Source organism: Lissotriton vulgaris, chromosome 11 (genome assembly GCF_964263255.1).
Source record: "Lissotriton vulgaris chromosome 11, aLisVul1.2, whole genome shotgun sequence".
NCBI lineage: Eukaryota > Metazoa > Chordata > Amphibia > Caudata > Salamandridae > Lissotriton > Lissotriton vulgaris.
The window spans coordinates 71,911,164-71,930,174 of NC_141699.1; the positions used below are offsets into that span (position 1 = coordinate 71,911,164).

At 47.2% G+C, this 19,011-nt stretch overlaps 1 protein-coding gene across 1 annotated transcript in view; it reads left to right on the forward strand.

The window, feature by feature from the left end:
- The window catches only part of LOC147678995 (uncharacterized), a 746,514-nt gene that overhangs the window by 500,099 nt on the left and 227,404 nt on the right, over window positions 1–19,011 (forward strand). The window contains exon 3 of the mRNA XM_086944704.1: window positions 5,655–6,626. Within this exon, the coding sequence (XP_086800830.1) occupies window positions 5,655–6,626 (972 nt within the window). The remainder of the gene's footprint in view (window positions 1–5,654; window positions 6,627–19,011) is intronic.

Genomic DNA, 19,011 nt, shown 5'->3' on the forward strand with positions numbered 1-19,011 from the left:
GTTGTTTTTCTCCTAATTGAAAGCCACGTGTGGAAAACGCTTAACACCTTTCAATTGTGCTATTCTTTGCAGTCTGGCACAGTGCTTACCGGGAAGAGGGTACCTTTCCTTCAGCAGTTAGGAAGGAGACTCAACAGACCTCATCGTCCATTCCTTAATAAGGAGGCAGAATGTCTAGGAGGCATGTGTGAGAAGTTGGCCTGATATGCAGTGCTCACTATTCATAGTGATCACTATGCATTAGTCCAAACGACCCTTATTGATAATTGGTTGTAAGTCAACCTTATAGACCAGCTGTCCTAGTAGCATGGACAAGAGCAGTCTTTAGGCTAAACTCTAGGGGGCGTGTTAAGCCAGCTGTTATACCATCACATATACCCCTTGAAAAACAAGTGAAAGGACACCACACAAGTTGTTATGAAAATAAAAGGATATTTATTTGTAACACAACAACCCTAGACTCTTTATGAGGACAGGGTGCTAAGCACAATACAAAGCTCTTAAAGAAATACTGAAAGTCGCACAATTTACACAAATGCCCGAGGGGCACGAAAAACCATATACTACAAAAGTGGAATGCGAATTACTAGCAGGTAAGTAACTATTCTCAGAGGCTTTAGAACCGCTAGGCCTACAATACTGAACCCTTAGATTAGAAGCAGGAGGCCTAGAAACTTCATGTGCAGAGTGGAAACTCGTACGCGCAATGAGGGACAAAGTCTATGGAGGCTAGTAAATGCAAAGTTAGTGTTCTCGGGCGAACCCGACTAGGAAGGTCAAAAACGAAAGTGGATCTAGACACTTAGAGAGTGGTCCTACGCTGGAGCACCGTGGTACTCGGTTTACCTAGCTCAGGGGCTGCGGCTGCATAGGGTTCAAGTGACGTCCGGAATCCTCGTTGATGAACCAGGAGCCTGAAGTGAAAGTTGCTGGCAGGCGGCCAGTGAAGATGTTCCGGGCTGATCCAAGGATGGATCAGTGAAGAAGGATACCTGTAAGCAGAGGGGACCGAGTTCTGAATCACTAGCCAGTGATTAGGTGGGCACCAGGATGGCACCGGTCGAGGTCACTCAGCCAGGTGGAGAGGTGACACTGGATTCTGCTGCTGCACGGACCAGGGCGCTGATGTCGACCAGGCTGGAGGTCTGAGAGTTGTCCCACGTCGAATGTCTGCTGTTGGCGATGCTGGATCCGTTGAAGGAGGCAACAAGCCTTGGCTAAGGCAAGCCCACATGGCGACACAAAATGGCGTCTGGAGTGGACCCGGAGGGTCCGAGGAAGTTCCCCTCCAAGAGGAGACAAGGGCTAGTCTAGAGGAGCTAGACCAGCGGTGAAACAAACGTAGGACGTCGTCTGGAGGGTCAGTAGCCAACGGGCAAGTGACCGGACAACGTAGCAAGCGACACAGGAGCAAAAGGACCCCACGCAGATCTGGTGGATGCTGGGGGGCTGGATTTCGGTGCTCGTGCTGCTTGGGGTTGGGGCTTCTCTTACCCCAGTGCACCCACTCGAGGGTCCCTCGGCGGTCGTGCTGGATCAGTGTTGTGCTGGTTCTGATGATAGCCGGTTCCTCTGGTCTTGTCGCACCCACGGTTCTCAGCTGTGCTGTAGAGGCAGGTATAGGTCAGAGATGGCAGGGAGTCCGGGTTTCGTCGTGCTGGTCGGTCTGGTTCCGGAGGAAGGACGGGCAGCAAACCGCAAGATACTTAGTTGGTGCCTGCTGATGCAGGGTGACTACTCCTTAGTCACAAGGGAGAAATCTTGAGAAGAAGTCGAGAGTTCCTTTCGTAGAAAGTAGTTTCAGGATTCAAAGATGATCTAATTTGGGAAGGGGGCCCGCTCCTATCTTTATACTAAGGAAAGGGGCTGGCACGCAACTAGGTCCTGCCCATGGGTGGGACCAGCAGGGGGTTGGTTACACCCCTCTCCCTTGTCCGGACTTTCCCCAGCTCAGGGGCTGGTGTGCCCCTGGAACTGGTTCAAACCGGCAGATGCATAGTGAGCACCGGGGTGCCACTTGCAGTCACCTTCCTCCTGAGCCCTGCCTACCTGGGATACACAAAACCCTGTCTGGGATGGTGCTAGCACCGCCCCTGACAGGAAACCCTTTGTCCAAGCTCTCCTCGCTGGAAGGACTCCCAGCAGCAGGAGGTCAGACTTGTGTCTGTGGTGGCAGCATCCATTTTGTGATGCTGAGGCTCGAGTTAACTTTAACTGGGGTTCACAGTTACATACATGTTGTGTCCCACTAGAAGGGTGGAATGCTAACCCCGTCGCCAGAATTGGCGAGGGGTTAGTATTCCAATTCGTATGACACCTTACTCGACATGTTTTGATAAAGCGATACCAAAGATAGCAAATAACTGCGAGGATTATAATGCACTTAAGAGTATATGGTACGCGTTATCATAGAACAGCTATTAGGACTTGGTTCCGCAAGCTGCAGACGGGCTCAGCTCATGCCAGAGCACCATCTCACATAATTCCAAGCACTCTGCCTTCAGGATTGTTAAGGCCTGCCATAGGAGTGACTGATAGGAATACATGTGTCTATTTTAGGGTTAGATATAGGAATACTATATCTAAAGCAAAGGGTGATTACACCACCTTGCCCCAGCTGTCGTGCAGCCAGTTGTGTCAGATTTGGATGGCCAGCCAGGGGTGGCATAATACATGCTGCAGCCCCTGGTAGGCCCTGGGTACACCTATGCCCTGGGTACCTAAGGTACACTGTACAGGGACTGATAAGGTGACTCAGTATCCAATTAGATATGTACCTAAGGTACATGGAATCCATTTTACAGAGAGAGCAGTAGGCCTGGGGCCCTGAATAGCAGGGTCCCAGGTCAACTAAGTCGAAAAACCAGCAAAACACCAGGTAAAAATTTGGGGGCAACCATAATCAGGTATCCACCTTCCTACAGCATGGCTCTCTTTTATATGGATTTCTCTTTAGCGATATAAATAGGAATGTTTTTCTAAATATTGTCAAATTGTATACACACAGGTTAAGGGTGTTTTCCGTGTGAAAGATGCTCACATTCAAATGCTATACTGTAGTATTAAACTCTATCAAAATAAAACAGATATTCTAGTGAGTACAATGAAAACCACTTTTGAAGTGTGTCCATATCCTTTGTATTATAAACATCCAAGACTTAATGGAAAAATCCTGATGTAGATTATAAATGGAAGGAGTAATTTAGACTTGTTTTTGGCGATATGAACATTCACTTTCACATTGCACTTCATTTATTTTATTTTATTTATTTTAAAAGTTTTATATAGCGCTAGCTAGACCCGTAGGTATCAGAGTGCTTTACATACATCCTGTAAAAGAACAGACGGGAATTGAATTACTTAGTAGACAGGCAGTAAGGAAGCAAACCAAGGATACAAAAAAATACAGCATGAAAAATAAGGTGGTTAACTCAGTCCGGTCACCAACTATTCTTGAGAGAGAGGAGTAAACTCGGATATTGAAGACTAGGTTAGTTGACGTTGGTCAGGAAAGTATTTTTTAAGGAGATGGAATTTCAGGTCCCTTTTGAAACAGGAGAAGGAAGGGTTGCATCTGAGGACTCTAGGGAGAGCGTTCCACATCCTGGGAGCGTTGCCAGAAAACGATCGGTATTGTGTGGTTTTCTTTTTCAGTTTCAGAGGAATATGAAGGAGGGAGTTGGAGCTTCTCAACGCTCTGGATTGACCTGCCCTTACCAGTTTGTTGTTCAGGTAGGTAGGGGCCGGAGAGGGAAGGGTTTTGTGTGTGATGCAGGCCAGCTTGTAAATACACCTCCCTTCCATGGGAAGCCAGAATAGGATTAGTTCAGTTTTATCTGGGTTGAGCTTTAAGTGATTAGCATTGAACCAAGTTTGGATCTCGGTTAGAGTGGCATTGAGGTGTCGGATGTCGCTGGGAGACTTGATTTTTAAATAGATTTGGGTGTCGTCAGCGTAAAGGTGGTAATTCACTCCAGCTTTTTTCAAAATGATTGTGAGGGGCTCCATGAAGAGATTGAAGAGGGACGGGGAGAGGATCCAGCCTTGCGGGACCCGAAGTGTAACTTTTGTTGGCTTCGAGAGACAGGAGTTGATTTTAATTTGTTGCGAGCGGTGTTGAAGGAAGGAGGTGAACCATTTTAGTACTGTGCCATTGATGCCGGAGCGCTTCGACAAGGTCTCCAGAAGCGCTGGATGATTTACTGTGTTGAATACCGCAGATAGGTCAATAAGGATGAGTAGGCAGGCTTCACCTTATCTAAAGCCTCGAGCCCGAGACGTTGAGCATAGCTGTTTCCGTGATACACCTTTCCTGAATCCTGATTGAAAGGTGTTGAGGAGGTTGAACTCATTAATGTGTTTGTTGAGTTGGCGGAGAACGCATTTCTCCAATGTTTTTGCAAAGAATGGGAGGTTGGAGATAGGTCTGAGGTTGTTAAGATCATTAGGATCAGCCCCTGGTTTCTTGAGAATGGGTGTGATTTGTCCAAATTGAAGTGAGTCTGGGACACAGCCTGAGATGAGAGAGGCTTTGATGATTTTTGTCCAGAAAGGGGAAATGGTGTGGTTGAGTTCTTTTATAATAGTGGATAGGAAGGAGGCCATAGTGTGGGAGGAGGGTTTTAGGTTAGAAATTATACTGAAGACCTCATTTTCCGACATTAACTCAAAGTCGGACCAATTTGCATGCTTTTAAGCTGGAGCCAGGCCTGATTGTCCTTGTTAAGAACTCTTTCTGAATGGTCAATGGTGGTTAAAGGGGGGCAGGTTAAGAGGGATGTGACGTAAACTCCAGGGAAAGAGGTTGAGGTTCTTCGAGCTCTGTTTGAGCAGATGCTTCCATTGCTCTCATTTTCTGATGCACATCAAGTGGTATTGAGTCCTCGAACTCAGTTCAGAAAGGTATTACTCCATAGATAAAACCAATTTTGTACCCTGGGGTTTTCTTTTGTTTGCAGGAATTCTCTTCACACCCATAATGAAACAGCAATATTTTTTCTCGTTGCCCTTGCCCTACAGGAAGTTTCACCCAGAAGCCTGACCCTGTCCACTGTGAGCCTTTACCTTTGATTAGCATGACCACCTCACTCTAGGTCATTAAGGACACTTGCCAGTCCTGAACCTTTCACATACAAACCTTTGATTTCAGATATGTTAATTTATTCAGTTCAGTGGATGCTAACCAAGATTCAAACACCCATAATGCAGTATGATATTACACAAAGGTTCAGGACTGGATACAGTGACTCTAATGACTTGGAGGAAGGTGGTCACCCATACCATGAAACTGTATATCTGCAGCATCTCTCACCTTCTTTCTTGCTGCACTACTAACTGTAAAACCACTACCATGTACACCTCTCTGTTGCTTGCCATCGGATTTGCTTTATAAAAATGACATTTATGCACATATGCACGTATACATCGAACAAGGCATTACCTTTGAATGTCTCTTCTTTGTTTCTCATCAAAGGTCAAAATACTTAGCTTGTTTCATTGGGGAGTTGTAGGGAGTCTCTACTTTAAACCCAAAAGTTAGTTCCGTAATTCTGTTTTATTTATAATGGTGGGAGGCATATGTATATGTGAAGGAAGTGATGAGCATAGGCACTCTTTTTAAGTGAATTACTTATATATTGTTTTTTGTTATGCAGGCAGATCTACCACCTTGGCATGCTAAGTCTCGCTTAACTGTATCAGATGTTAGTTGCGACTCTGCACAGAAATCATGTATGTCCTCATCTGAGAAGTCTGAGATGACGTGGGGGTCCTACAACGTACCAGAACTGCTGTTTATTGGCAGTGTGAGCAGCACTACCAATGACCATACAGAGATGAGCTCCTCTTCATCCTCGGTTGCCACTAGTTGTACTAACATTGGCCACACACATCCTGTAATCCCTGACAGGCATATCTGCTCTACCAGTGGACGATATACCCAGTTTCTGGACTTCCTAGATGATAAGAAAGTTTTCTGTACACTTCAGGGTGTGGTTGACAAGGCAATCAATTTGTTGTTGAAGACAAATGGGAAGGAAAAGAATAGCTCCAAGGTTACTGTTGATCCAACTGACTTACCAGTAAGTGACCCAAAGGTGATAAGTGTAAACAGCATTGAAGTACCCATAACACAGATCTACAATGCAGAGCTTCGGCCTCCGGAATCAGGACAGAAGGTGCCTGAGGGGGCTGGACCAGTTACTCCGCAACCGCCTGGACCAAACCCCCCACAACTGCCTCTACAAGACTCCACACAGATTTCTGAAGCCCAGCCACCTGCACAGATTCCACAACCTCAGCCCATGTCACAAATAACAGATCCAGCTTTACCAGACCCTGAAACTGCCTCCACCCGTTCAAGCCAACCAAGTGCCGTTACCACAGAACCACAACAAAGTGCTAATGAAACATCTGCCTTTATGTCACCTACTCCCACCACCTTAAGCACCACCACTGCAGAAATGGAACAGACGTCAACAGTAAAAAGCATTAAAACCTCCTCAACAGTCAGGACAAAGTATTCAGGCAGCAGTCGTGTTACTTCCACATCCAAGACAAAGCAATCCACATCTAAAACTAAGGATAAGGCACGTCAGAAGAAATTATCAAATCCATCAGTACAGAAGGTAATCTTACTTTTTAATCATATCTTATTAAGGTTATTAAATGTTTGAGAATGTATTCTTTCCCCCTTAAGACTTATTTTTCTATGCTATTTATATGCACTCTTACATGCCAGAGGGAGTATGGTTTGTCACAGAGGACATTTCTGTTTTCTGAAGACCTATGGTAATAACGTTATTGAATATAGTTTTGATATTCTCATTGTTTTATTAAGAATGTATGTTTTGAGTTCAGCATACTTAGAATCTTTTAGATGGGTTCCTGAGTGGAATCAGAAATGTCATTGAAAAGCCTGTAGGGAATTCCTGTGAAATTTTGACGGAATGGAAGAAATAGAGCTTTTGTATAAATGTTGCTAAAAAGTTGAAAAATAAAATTCAGACATATTTTTCAGTTGTGCTCCAAACATCCAGCACTAAATCCAAATTGGCAAAAATGACTTTTTCTGCTAATTAGGATGGTATTCTTTTCCAGACCTGGTCATAGTCCTACAGACTGGACCAATTTTCAGTGTCTAACCCTCTTACACTACATGATGGTTTCAAAGCATCTTTCGTATTATTGCTCCCGATCAAGCTGATTCCTCTGAGTTAATGAAGGATGCTAAGAATAAATTTATCTCAGGAAATGTCAAGCATTGGAGCACACTACCACACTCCTTAATGGGTAGAGCGCCGTTATACAAAATGATGACGCTCCCACGGTTGATCTATGTGCTCCAAAATGCACCCTCAAGGTTTTTCCTAGACAATTGAAGGTGGAGTCATCACCTTGTTGTGGCAAGGCGGAGAGCCGCGATTAGTGCTTTCTAAGCTCTAGAGAGGGGTTTATGAGGGCGGACGGGTAATTCCCGATATTACTAAATAGTACTGGGCGACCCAGCTGCTTGTGATAAATGACCGAGTTTTCACAGACAACCGACCCAGAGTGGACAGACAATCAATGGGATGCTGCAATCACAAAGTGCTCCTCTATCGTGGACAAGTGTGGCTCACTGGTTAGAGGAGGCAGACCCTGAAGCAGAGGTCAGACCGGGTTCAATTCCCGACGCAGCAGGGTCTTGAGCTCAAAATGTCCACGGACTTGATAATTCTCGCTTCGGTGCCTTCTCAAATCAAGGGCTCACACTCTGCTACTCTGGGCAATAGCTTGCTCAATCTCCACTACGGCCCCCGCAGCGGGATGCCTGGCTTTCACCTTGGGAGTGCCCAGTAGGGGCTATCTCACAGGGAAAAACCAGGACGGGTTCCCAAAGCAAGCGCCTTGAGACCCTTTGGGGTGATTAGTGCACTATATAAGAAGCCAACATTACATTATTACATATATTGGAAGAGGAAAGAGAGAGGGCTACCGCACCACACTGAGACGGTAGTCAGGATATGGAGGGAGGCAACAAGATTCCTGGGCTGGAATGGGAGACTCACAAATATAACACCATTGTGGAACAGTGATCTGCTCCAGGAAGTGGGTGGACTGAGAGGCTTCTCAAATTGGGAGGTGATAGGAATCGATCATTTGGGGTATTTTGGCGAGATCAAGCCTTCATAACATTTGTCACACTTAGCCAGGAATATGAGTTAAGGGGAAAGGTACTGATACCTACAGCTGGGGAATGTCCTGAAAAGAAGCATAAGAGAGGGGAAACAGCTGCGGGAGGCTTCTCCTTGCAGAACATGTCCCAGAATGGGTGATTTCCACCAAATACCGGAAACTAGTCAACAATTCCCCGGATCCCCTGGTAACACATGGGAAGGTCTGGGTGGGGAATCTTGGTGATTTGAATGCCAATGATTGGAATGGGCCGCTAATATCGGGAGGTCGCCCACATCAAGATGCCTCAAGGGTTGTGGTCGGGAAGGTTTTTTCATACTCTCTGGGAGTACCTGGAGATACAGGAGTACTGGAGAGGGGTTACTGGGATTATGTCCCATGTGTTGTCACTAGAAATCCCCATAGATCCAAAATGGCTTCTGCTAACAATCTTATGGGAGGAAAACTGGCACAAATATCAGAAGATCCGGCAGATACTGGCTGCAGGGGTGGCTAACGAAATATAGCGAGAGCATGGGACAGAACAGATCGATCCAATCTAACGAACTGGAAGGCTGATCTAGATTGGTGCCAGAAAGTTGAAAATATTTTCTATCAAAGTTTGTGCTGTCCCAGGAAGTGGGAAAACATGTGGGGAGCTTGGCAGGCCTACAGGGGATATTGAATAGGATTGTTTAAGACCTAGAGGTACCATGGCTCCGCGTGTGGGATAGAGAGTGGGTGAATGCCATACATTAATGTTGGGCTGTTAAAGGAGCCCATATAGCTTCAATTGATGTTCTGCTTTGAGATACTGTTATTTTTCACATGCTCTCTGTATGTCTTTTCTGTGATGAGCATAATTTAATAAAAAGACTTATAAAAAAAATACATCCGTCTCTTAGGTTTTGGTAGAGTCAAATTTAAAAAAGAAAATTATTGAACACTCTGTTAATGAAGTAATAAAACAGTCCAAACACCATGGCATTCTGAAGCTACATGATGCAATGTACAACAGGGGTATTAATTATATAGATACTGACTTGGGGTTCTGGGGACCCGATGCTCCATGTTACCCGCCAATCATCCCTGAGCCCCACGTTATTCAACGTGTATATGGCACCCCTGGAGGGTGTGGTGTCTCCGTTTGGCTTCAAGACCATAAGCTATGCGGATGACACCCAGCTATTGGTGGGTCTGACACAGCTGGAGAAACAGCCTGAGATGCTCCACTCATGCTTGGGAGAGGTGTTTGATTGGATGTCCAGGTCATCACTCAAACTGAATGGCTCAAAAACAGAGCTGATGATCTTGGGCCAGTCAAGTTTCGCCCTCTCGCCGAGCAGCTGGCCCAACTGCATGGGCACCCTGCCTGACCCAAAGAAGGAGATCAAGAGCCTGGGGGTCTGGCTGGAGCCGGATTTGTCCTTTAGGACACGCCAAGAAGACCGCTGGCGTGTGTTATGGAATGCTACGGTCGGCCCGTAAGGTTCTTCCCCTGTTACCAGAACTCTCTCGGAAGCTGTTAGTCCAAGGTCTAATCATCACGCGCCTGGACTACAGTAATGCGCTCTTTCTCGGAGCGCCGGAGTCAACGTTCAAGATCCTGCAACAAGTGCAGAATGCGGCAGCAAGGTTGCTGCTGAACGTTCCGGCCAGGCAGTCAGCCAGGCCCGCTTTAAAAGCACTCCACTGGCTCCCTATCCGAGAGAGAGTCACCTTTAGGGCCCTCTGTATTGCCCATAAGAGCATACAGGGGACAGGACCAGCCATCCTGAAGGATATGATCCGGCCTTACAAGCCTACAAGAGCTCTACGCTCTGACAACAAACACCTCCTTCAGACGAAGAGAGTTAGGAGAGCTTGTTCAGGCGGCAGGAGCGTGTCCATCCATACAGCGCGGGCCTGGAACTCCCTCCCACTCTCACTACGTTCTGAACCAAATCTTCTCAGGTTCCGGAAACATTTAAAAACCTATTTATTCCCGGTATAACTTTAGCTCTTTTGCTCTGCATGTGCAGCTCGCTCTAGGTCTCTATAAGCGCTGGGATGCCCCTGGGTAACCGTGCGCGGTACAAAATCTGTTAATAATAATAATAATAATTAGATCCAGGTATGTATCCACATCCCACATTTGTCATAGACAGCCCTGCCTATGCATCAGTTTGTCGAGTAGTACCCGTTCTTATTACAATTGAGGCACTTCACATTCCAACTCTCTTGACTCCTGACAAGACTCTAAAATGAATGTTTGTGGTCAACCTCTAGTCCAATTAAAAAAGTTCCTCAGCCTGCATACAGTAGTCAATCATGTTTATCATTTCACTAATCAGGTAAGACACTGTCCCAAAGTTAAACAATAACCCTCTTTGCTATGATCAGGGCAAAATAAAAGAACATAAGAGTATATTTGGACAGTGTATGTTCCTTCCAGAATCGTAGAAGTACCACTTGTGTGGTATTATGTCTGCATTATTTTATCTGTCCTTTGATATCTGACGTATCACCTCCCCCACCAAAACTGTTGTAGTTGTGAGCAGTTCCACCAGATGTGTTTCATTGAGACTCTGAGAGGAGCGACACAAACAACTATCGTTGTCAGTTCTTCTACTCATATACTGTAGCAAAGGGACCCCATCCATAGAAAATGTCCCCTCAACAAAGGATTGGTGGGTCGCTGATTCTGCAACTCTCCCCTCTCTCCACTTATCGCAGAACGAGTGGGCCTCGGACACAGAACCGTTTTGGAAAACACAGAGCGATGTCGAGGAGGACGGCTCCTTTAATTGTGCCTATTCCACGTTTGAAGCCCCGCACATGGAGGAAGTAGGTACGGCCAGATTCGTCAAAAAGGGAGAGGCACCTGACTTGGCAGGTGACGTCACCAATGAGGAAGTAGAGCGGTTGGAGTTTGTGAATCGAGTGAGGTGCAGAGCGGAAGAAGACGAAAGAACCAAAGAAGCCGAGGAGCCAGGAGGCCACCGTCACTACGCTTCGCCCAGCCGCACTCCTGGAGGAGTGTGGCTAAGCCAGGTACGACAGCGAGTGTCGAGCTGGGTGGGGAGGCGGGGAGACTCCGTGAAGGAGAGTACCTGTAACTGAGCCGGTGCGTGGGACACTAATTTTATATACCTCGCCACACTTCCGCGGGTTTCTTCCTTCTCCTACCCTATTTCTCAAACCTCACTTCCTGCACCGACGTTCACCTCCGTATCCTTTTGTATATAGCATTTGTATATACACTATCAGCGGTGGTCCCTCACCCCCTGGTGTTCCCTTGGGCTTTGCCTAGCGAGGATCATTGCCTGGCGGCCGTCTATATTTTTGTTTCCCTCTGTATGTCGGATGGTGGAGAAGTGCAAACCAAGCCGACCCAAAGGCGTCACATGAAGGAAGCCACCAGCAGAGGAAAGACCCCGGGGCTAGCTGCAAAAACGTACCCAGCCAGATTTACCCGTGAAAGATTATCTGTTACAAAAAAGAGGTCATTTATAAAAATAAAACCTTACATACCTAGAGCCAGTATCCGGTCCCTGTCTCCTACCCCGCCACATATACATACTAGTTTTAGTACAATAAGCTTGATGCAAGATCTTTTTTGTACCAGAGGAAAACCTGTCCTGATGATGACCTTCCCAGGGTATCTGCATTCTTCGAACCAATCTGCCTTCACCAATATTCCTTAATCCCTTTACCATTTCTCATTGAGGACCTGTAGTGGACCCTCACTATTGGTTATCAGTCCATCCATACCCATATCCATACTAATATTATAAAGAGAGAGCCCAAACCTTTGAGGCGGGTAATCTCAGTAACCACAGCACCAATCACAACACCCAATGCAGCGTTGGAAAGGGCAGTTGCAGCAGAAGGACATAGGCTATGCAGACGGTCACCATATACATTTAAAAGGTAAAAGAACCATGCCAGCAAAGTAGTCCCTTGTGGGCGTGTCTGCGTTCTGCTGTGGGCGTGTGCTGGGGCCGTGACTCAAACTGCTGTGGGTGTGTGCTGGGGGCGTGACAAACGCTGGGGGCGTGTGGTACGTTCCGCCCTTCATGCCATGTGAGTCGTACATACAAGCGCCAATTACGCAATTGTGCCGCATCAAGGGGCACGCTGGGGGCGTGACACGCTGGGGCCGTGACAAACGCTGTGGGCATGATTATGGGGTGCAGGGGTATTTAAAGGGACCAGGGTGGGATTTGTTTTTAGGGTGTAAAAGGTAATAAAATGAAATAATAAATAAATATAATATAAATAATGCAATTTAAAAGAATAAATGTTTTAATTAAATTTAAAAAATGTGTATATTGGATCGCAATATATATATATATATACACATATATACAAACATATATTTAATGTTTTGATAATGTACTTTTACAATGTATATGACTTTACCACAGATGCATTTGCGTTATAATGGCATGCGTGATAAAGTCATATGCGTTGTAAAAGTTTTAGAAATGATGGCTTTGCGGAGTAAGTCCCGCGTTATAAAAATTGCAGAGTGATGGTATGCGGGATGTTGGTTTGCGGAATATCATCACATATTCGTTTCCCGCTGTTCTTATTTTGTTATGACCCACACCGACGCTCTTCGGGAAACCTAGCCCTGAACCCTAAAAATACCCCTGTACCCCAACACCCAAACCTAGCCCTGAACCCTAAAATACCCCCAAACCCCAAAACCCAAACCTACCCCTGCACCCTAAAATACCCCTGTACCCCAAAACCCAAACCTACCCCTGAACCCTAAAAATAGCCCTGTACCCCAAATTTCAAACCTAGCCCTGAACCCTAAAAATACCCCTGTACCCCAAAACCCATACCTATCCCTCAACCCTAAAAAAAACCTGTACCCCGTAAACAAAAACTATATCCGAACCCTTAAAATACCCAAACACCCCAAAACATATACCTCAGTACCCCAAAACATATACCCCTATACCCATACTTACCTTATCCAAACATTAAAAAAAAAACATGCTTTTACCATTCATACATTTACAAAGAATTTTGTTATAAATGTATGCGTAGTAAAAGCATATAAAATGTAATGCCATGCGTTATAATGGCATTGCGGAGTCATGGTACTTTCGTAATGAAAGTATGGAGAGTGATGGTATGCGGAAAGAAAGTTGCGGAATAATGGGTGTTTACCGCGGGAAACAATCATTCAAGACTCACACAATTCTAATTGTTTAACGGTCGCCGATGGCCCTCAAGCGGGGGCACACGCTAATGAGCGTGTCACATTACACACATTCTATTTCATACCCGGACAACGTCGGGACGGGCTGCTAGTATTATATAACACAACACAACGTCATGATACAATAACAGGTGTACGTTGGTATGGAAATGTGAAGATAATTGCAAAACAATATTATTAACACGTTGATGTTACATGAAAGAATCATGCAGCACATTACAGACATAAGAACGCCAATTCTGGAAAAAGCCTCTCTTTGAGCGATTTCAATATAACGTCATGTTGTAGTATTAATTTCCTAGGAAATACTGCATTTCCAAATCACAGTTTAACCCGTGTTGGACCGATTGCAAACACATGATCCACATTGCTTCAGTTCTGCGTAAAAGGAGTTCCCTATTTCCTCCTCTTTGTTGTTGGTCTACCCTTTCAATGCCAAAGAAAGTAAACTTTTTTATGTGCATTTTGCGCAGGACATTGGGCTGCATGTGTAGCCACCGGATATCTGGCATCTCCTTGGTTTAATGCCCGCATATGTTCTGCAATTCTCTCCTTCAATGGTCTTATTGTACTGCCTACATACTTTTTTTCCCACATTTGCATGTAATGACAGAAACAACAAATCTAGTTGTGCAGTTGATATTGCTCCTGATGACAAAAACCTGGTACTTGGGGCTGGTGAATGTTTTGACCTTATGCTGAGCCCATTTGCACATCCCACAAAACCCACATTTGTGGCAACCCTTGGAGTGTGGAGTTAACCATGTATCTGGATGTACCGTTTTTGGTAGGGTTGGGCTTAATCTGGAGCGGAGTATTCTTCCCCGTCTGAATGTGATTAATGGTCAATCAGGAATGTTACGTACTAAGGTACTATCTGCAAGTAGTGTGCCCCAGTGTTTGGTCATGCTTCTTCTTAACAAATGGTTCAAACCGTAATATTCCGTGATCAAACGGTACAGTAGTGTCTCCCTCTGATGCTTTGGGTTTGGTTGTGAGAGTGTCTTCTCTTCTAACTTTGGAGATTCTCTTGGCTGCTTTGTTAAGGGTGTGTTTGTTTTAGCCTCTACTTTGAAATCTTGGTTCCATGTCTTTCATACAATTCTGAAAATCAAGGTTGTCACTGCAATTGCGTCTGGCCCTCAAGTATTCACCATACAGAATAGAATTAATCTGGTGAACAGGTTGACTGCTATCGGCATGAAGAACAGAATTGCAGGAAGTGCCTTTACGGTACAACCGACTATTCAGTTTCCTATCTTTTATGTACAACTCAATGTCTAGAAAACTGACACTAGTGGAACTGTACTCCATCGTGAACTTCATATCGTAATCATTGGTGTTAAGAAAATCACCGAAATGCTGCAATTCACTCTCGGTGCCTGACCATACCAACAGACAATCATCGATGTACCTGCCCCAGTAAATTATGTGGTTGATCCAGATGGCACCTTCCTTACCCCAGATCCAGTCCATTTCTAAGCAACTGTCACTTTTATTTTATCTCACTGGCCCTTCCCTCTTCCCCACAGTGAGGATTCCTGATTTTTATATATATATGGTTCGTCACCTGTTTTCTCAGACCCCCCACCGGGTTGGAATTATCACCGGCAAGGGGGTAAGTTCCTACCTCTCACCATTTTTACCGCCCTATCATCTTTGTTTGCTGAGTCCTCTTCTGCAAGAGTCTACTCGCCGTTCGAGGGATGTGTCGACATCGAGGCATTTGACGTTGAGGAAGAGGTCGACGACTAGAAAAGAGAAGTCAACCAGGGGACGCCATCCAGGTCAAGGATGGCGTCCCCGGGCTTGGTGGTCAGCCTGTCCTCTGCTTCCAGGAACCTGCGGTCGCAGAGGCGCCGGCGCTTGTCTAGTAGAAGATCTGCTTCGAGGACTTCGTCGCGAAGGCCGGCTAAGAAGAAGATAGTGGTTAGATCTTCCGACTCGGAGTACTCTCAAATCTACTCCCCTTCTCAGCCAAGGTAGCCTACGCCTCCTACGTTGCCGCAGAAGAGTCCCACTCCTCCGCCACTTCCAAGGACTCCTCCTCCTCCGCCTCCACTTCCTCCTCATCGTCCTCCGCCTCCACCACGCCCTCCTCCAAGGTCAGTCTTGCTGCCGTGCTTCCTGTCACCACCCAAGAGGACGCCACAGCTGAAGACTCCGGCTCTACCTCCACAGCGTCCACCCCCGACCAGGCCGGTGGATCGTCCACGACCTCGGAGGTCCAGGTCGCCATCCAGGTCACGATCCATGCGAAGACGCCATTCTAGGAGTGACCGTCGTTCATCTACAAGGTCCCGGCGGCGTCACAGACGAGATCGGTCGAGGTCCCGTCATACGGATTCGTCCAGTGCTCGGGGGTATTCGCCCACTCTGTCAGATTCACCCCACACGAGAGTTTCACCAGTGGACGACATTGTGTCATTTCAAGAGGTGTTATTGCGAGGGGCGGCGAAGCTGGGTATTACCCTGAGGGTACCCACACCTTCTACGTCTGTGATCTTCGAGACCCTCCATAAGTGGCAGCTGTCACGACCACTGTTGCCCTTAGTGCCGGGGCTGGAGGAACCGGCGATGGAACTTTTCCTAGCGCCCCCTCCAGGCTGCAGAAGAAATACAGGTCTCCAGACTCCGATTCGGCGTTTCTCAGATCGGACCGCGTCCCAGATTCGTTGATCATTACGGCCGCCAGGAAACAACACGCTACTGCTCCATCATCCATGATACCCCCTGATAAAGAGAGTAAGCATATCGATTCTGCGGGTCGTAAGGTCTGCGGTTCGGCTGCTACGTCTATGAAAGCCGCTAGTGCCATGGCTCTCCTGGGGCGATACGACCCATCGTTGTGGGATTCCCTACAGCAGTTTCTGGAGCATCACCTTAGGGACAAACGGGAGGATTTTCAAGAGATCATCAGCCAGGGCATGATGGTGTCCAATCAAGTGATCAGTGCGGCGGCGGATTCATCACTCTTGGCTGCCACGGGATAAATTTGAGTCGTCATGCCTGGTTGCGCCTGACGTCTCTGAAACCAGAGGCCCAGCAGAGGGTCGCCAACCTGCCGTTCTCTGGAGCGACATTGTTTGGAAAACACACTGATGAGGAGATGGCCCGCATGAAATCGGAGGCTGAAACCCTGACGGCCGTCGGGTTAGAGAAGCAAAAGGAGCAGAAGAAGTCGTTCCGCCCCTTCCAGAGGTGTTTCGGTACCCAGGGCAAGGGGTAAGGTCATCAAACTGGCCAGCAGCAACATCAGCAGTACCAGAGGCTACCTTTCCAGAAGCGACAGAGGGGGCTGAGGCGGCCATCAGTCCTCCTCTACGCCCAAAGGCCTGGCCGGGTCTAGGCCCTGAGGTGGTACTTCCCCCCTCGTCCGTTACCCGCTCCGGTGGTGGGAAGCATCCAACATTACTTGGCAGAGTGGAGAAAAATTACTCAGGACAAGTGGGTGCTGAATATTGTTTTCAATGGCTACAGTCTTCGTTTCACCAGTCCGCCTCCAGCAATTCCACCGGTTTGCTCGCAGTTCCGACTGCACGAGCTCCAGGCGGAGGCTGATACGCTGTTAAGAAAAAGGGCGATAGAAGATGTCCCTCTGTCTCAAAGGGGAAAGGGCCTGTACTCACGTTTCTTCCTGGTACAGAAGAAGGACAAGAATGAGTTCAGGCCCATTCTGGATTTGCGACAAGCATACAAATGGATTCGCAGGGAAAAGTTTTGCATGCTGTCTTTGCACCAGATCTATCCTCAGCTGCAAACGGGAGACTGGCTCTGCGCAATAAATATGCAAGATGCGTACTTCCATGTGCCCATTGCACTGAAACACCGGAAGTTCCTGCGATTTCTAGTCGGCACCAATCACTATCAGTACACCGTACTACCGTTTGGACTGAAGTCTGCACCAAGGATGTTTTTCAAATGCATGGCAGTGGTGGCAGCACACCTGAGAAAGAACAAGGTGTTTGTCTACTCGTACCTGGACTGGTTGATCAAAGTCTCCACCTTCCAGGAAGCACAACTGCACTTCAACAAGACGGCTGTTCTGTTGAGCCAGCTGGGGTTGCACATAAACATATCCAATTCTGTCCCGATTCCTGTTCAGTGCCTGCAGTACTTGGGAGCCTCCATCAATACGCTGTCAGCAAGCATGTCTCCTTCGGAGGAGAGACGCTTATCGATCCTTCGGAAGGCTCAGGCTCTCATAGCTGCTCCATCTACAACAGTGAGGACGGTGTCTTCTCTACTGGGGTTGATGGCCTCTTGCATCTTCCTCACTCCACATGCGCGCCTCCACATGAGACTGCTGCAGGAATGCTTGGAGGATCAGTTGGACCAGAGGAAAGGGTGCTGGGACGACAGGATCCAGTTGTGTCGTCACGCCCAACAGTCCCTGAGATGGTGGTGCTCAGCAGAGAATCTCCTCAGAGGGGTTCCTTTCCACAAGGACATACCCCCTCAAACTATCGTGACGGATGCGTCTCTCCAGGGCTGGGGAGTGCATTCAGACCATCTACAGATCCAGGGAACGTGGTCTCCGGCGGAGTCCACTTATCACATCAATTTCCTGGAACTCAGAGCTGTTCACTTGGCACTGAAGGCCTTTCATCCGTTCTTCCAGACCAACTCCTTGCTTGTGCAGACGGACAATACGACCACAATGTATTATCTCAACAAGCAGGGGGGCTCAAAATCACGCACACTGTCACAGGAAGCGCAGGCAATCTGGCACTGGCTGCTAACCAGAGGACTGACAATAATGGCGACTCATCTGCCAGGTGTGCAGAATGTTCAAGCGGACGCTCTCTGCAGGTTGATCCAAGAAAACCACGAGTGGGTCATAAACGACGAGATGCTCGACGACATCTTCGCCATGTGGGGCACTCCAGACGTAGATCAGTTCGCCACTGCCGAAAACAGAAAATGCTGCGACTTCGCCTCGAGGTATTACCAGCCGGGGACTCTGGGGAACGCGTTATGGATCAGCTGGTTGAACAGCTTTCTGTACGCTTTTCCACCAATTCCCCTGATTCCGGCGGTGCTCATCAAGCTGTCCCAGTCCAGGGTGCGGATGATCCTCATCGCTCAGGAATGGCCCAAACAGTGGTGGCTCACAGACCTGCTTCACCGGTCGCTCCTACCTCACCGGCGGCTGCCGTATCGGCCAGACCTTCTCACGAAGTTCGGGGGCAGATGGTGCACCCCAACCTCTCATCGTTGAGTTTTGCGGCATGGCTCCTGAGATAGTGCAATATGGCCACTTGAATCTTCCTGAGGATTGCATGGACATACTGAAGGAGGCTAAGAGGCCTTCCACTAGGACTTCTTACGCTTACAAGTGGAAGAAATTCTGCATCTGGTACACGTCTAACAACTATGATCCGACGACCTGCAAGGAAGATGTCATCCTTCCATACCTTTTGCATTTAGCTCAGTCTGGACTTAATTTCTCTTCCATTAAGGTTCACCTCGCAGCATTGACTGCATACAGGAAATGTCCTTTGCAGACGTCCTTCCAGATTCCTGTGATAAAGGATTTTTTGGAAGGATTGAAGAAGGTGTTCCCTCCTGTTCAGCTTCCTTCACCTTCGTGGGAGCTGAACGTGGTGCTGTCCAGGTTGATGAAGGAACCTTTCGAG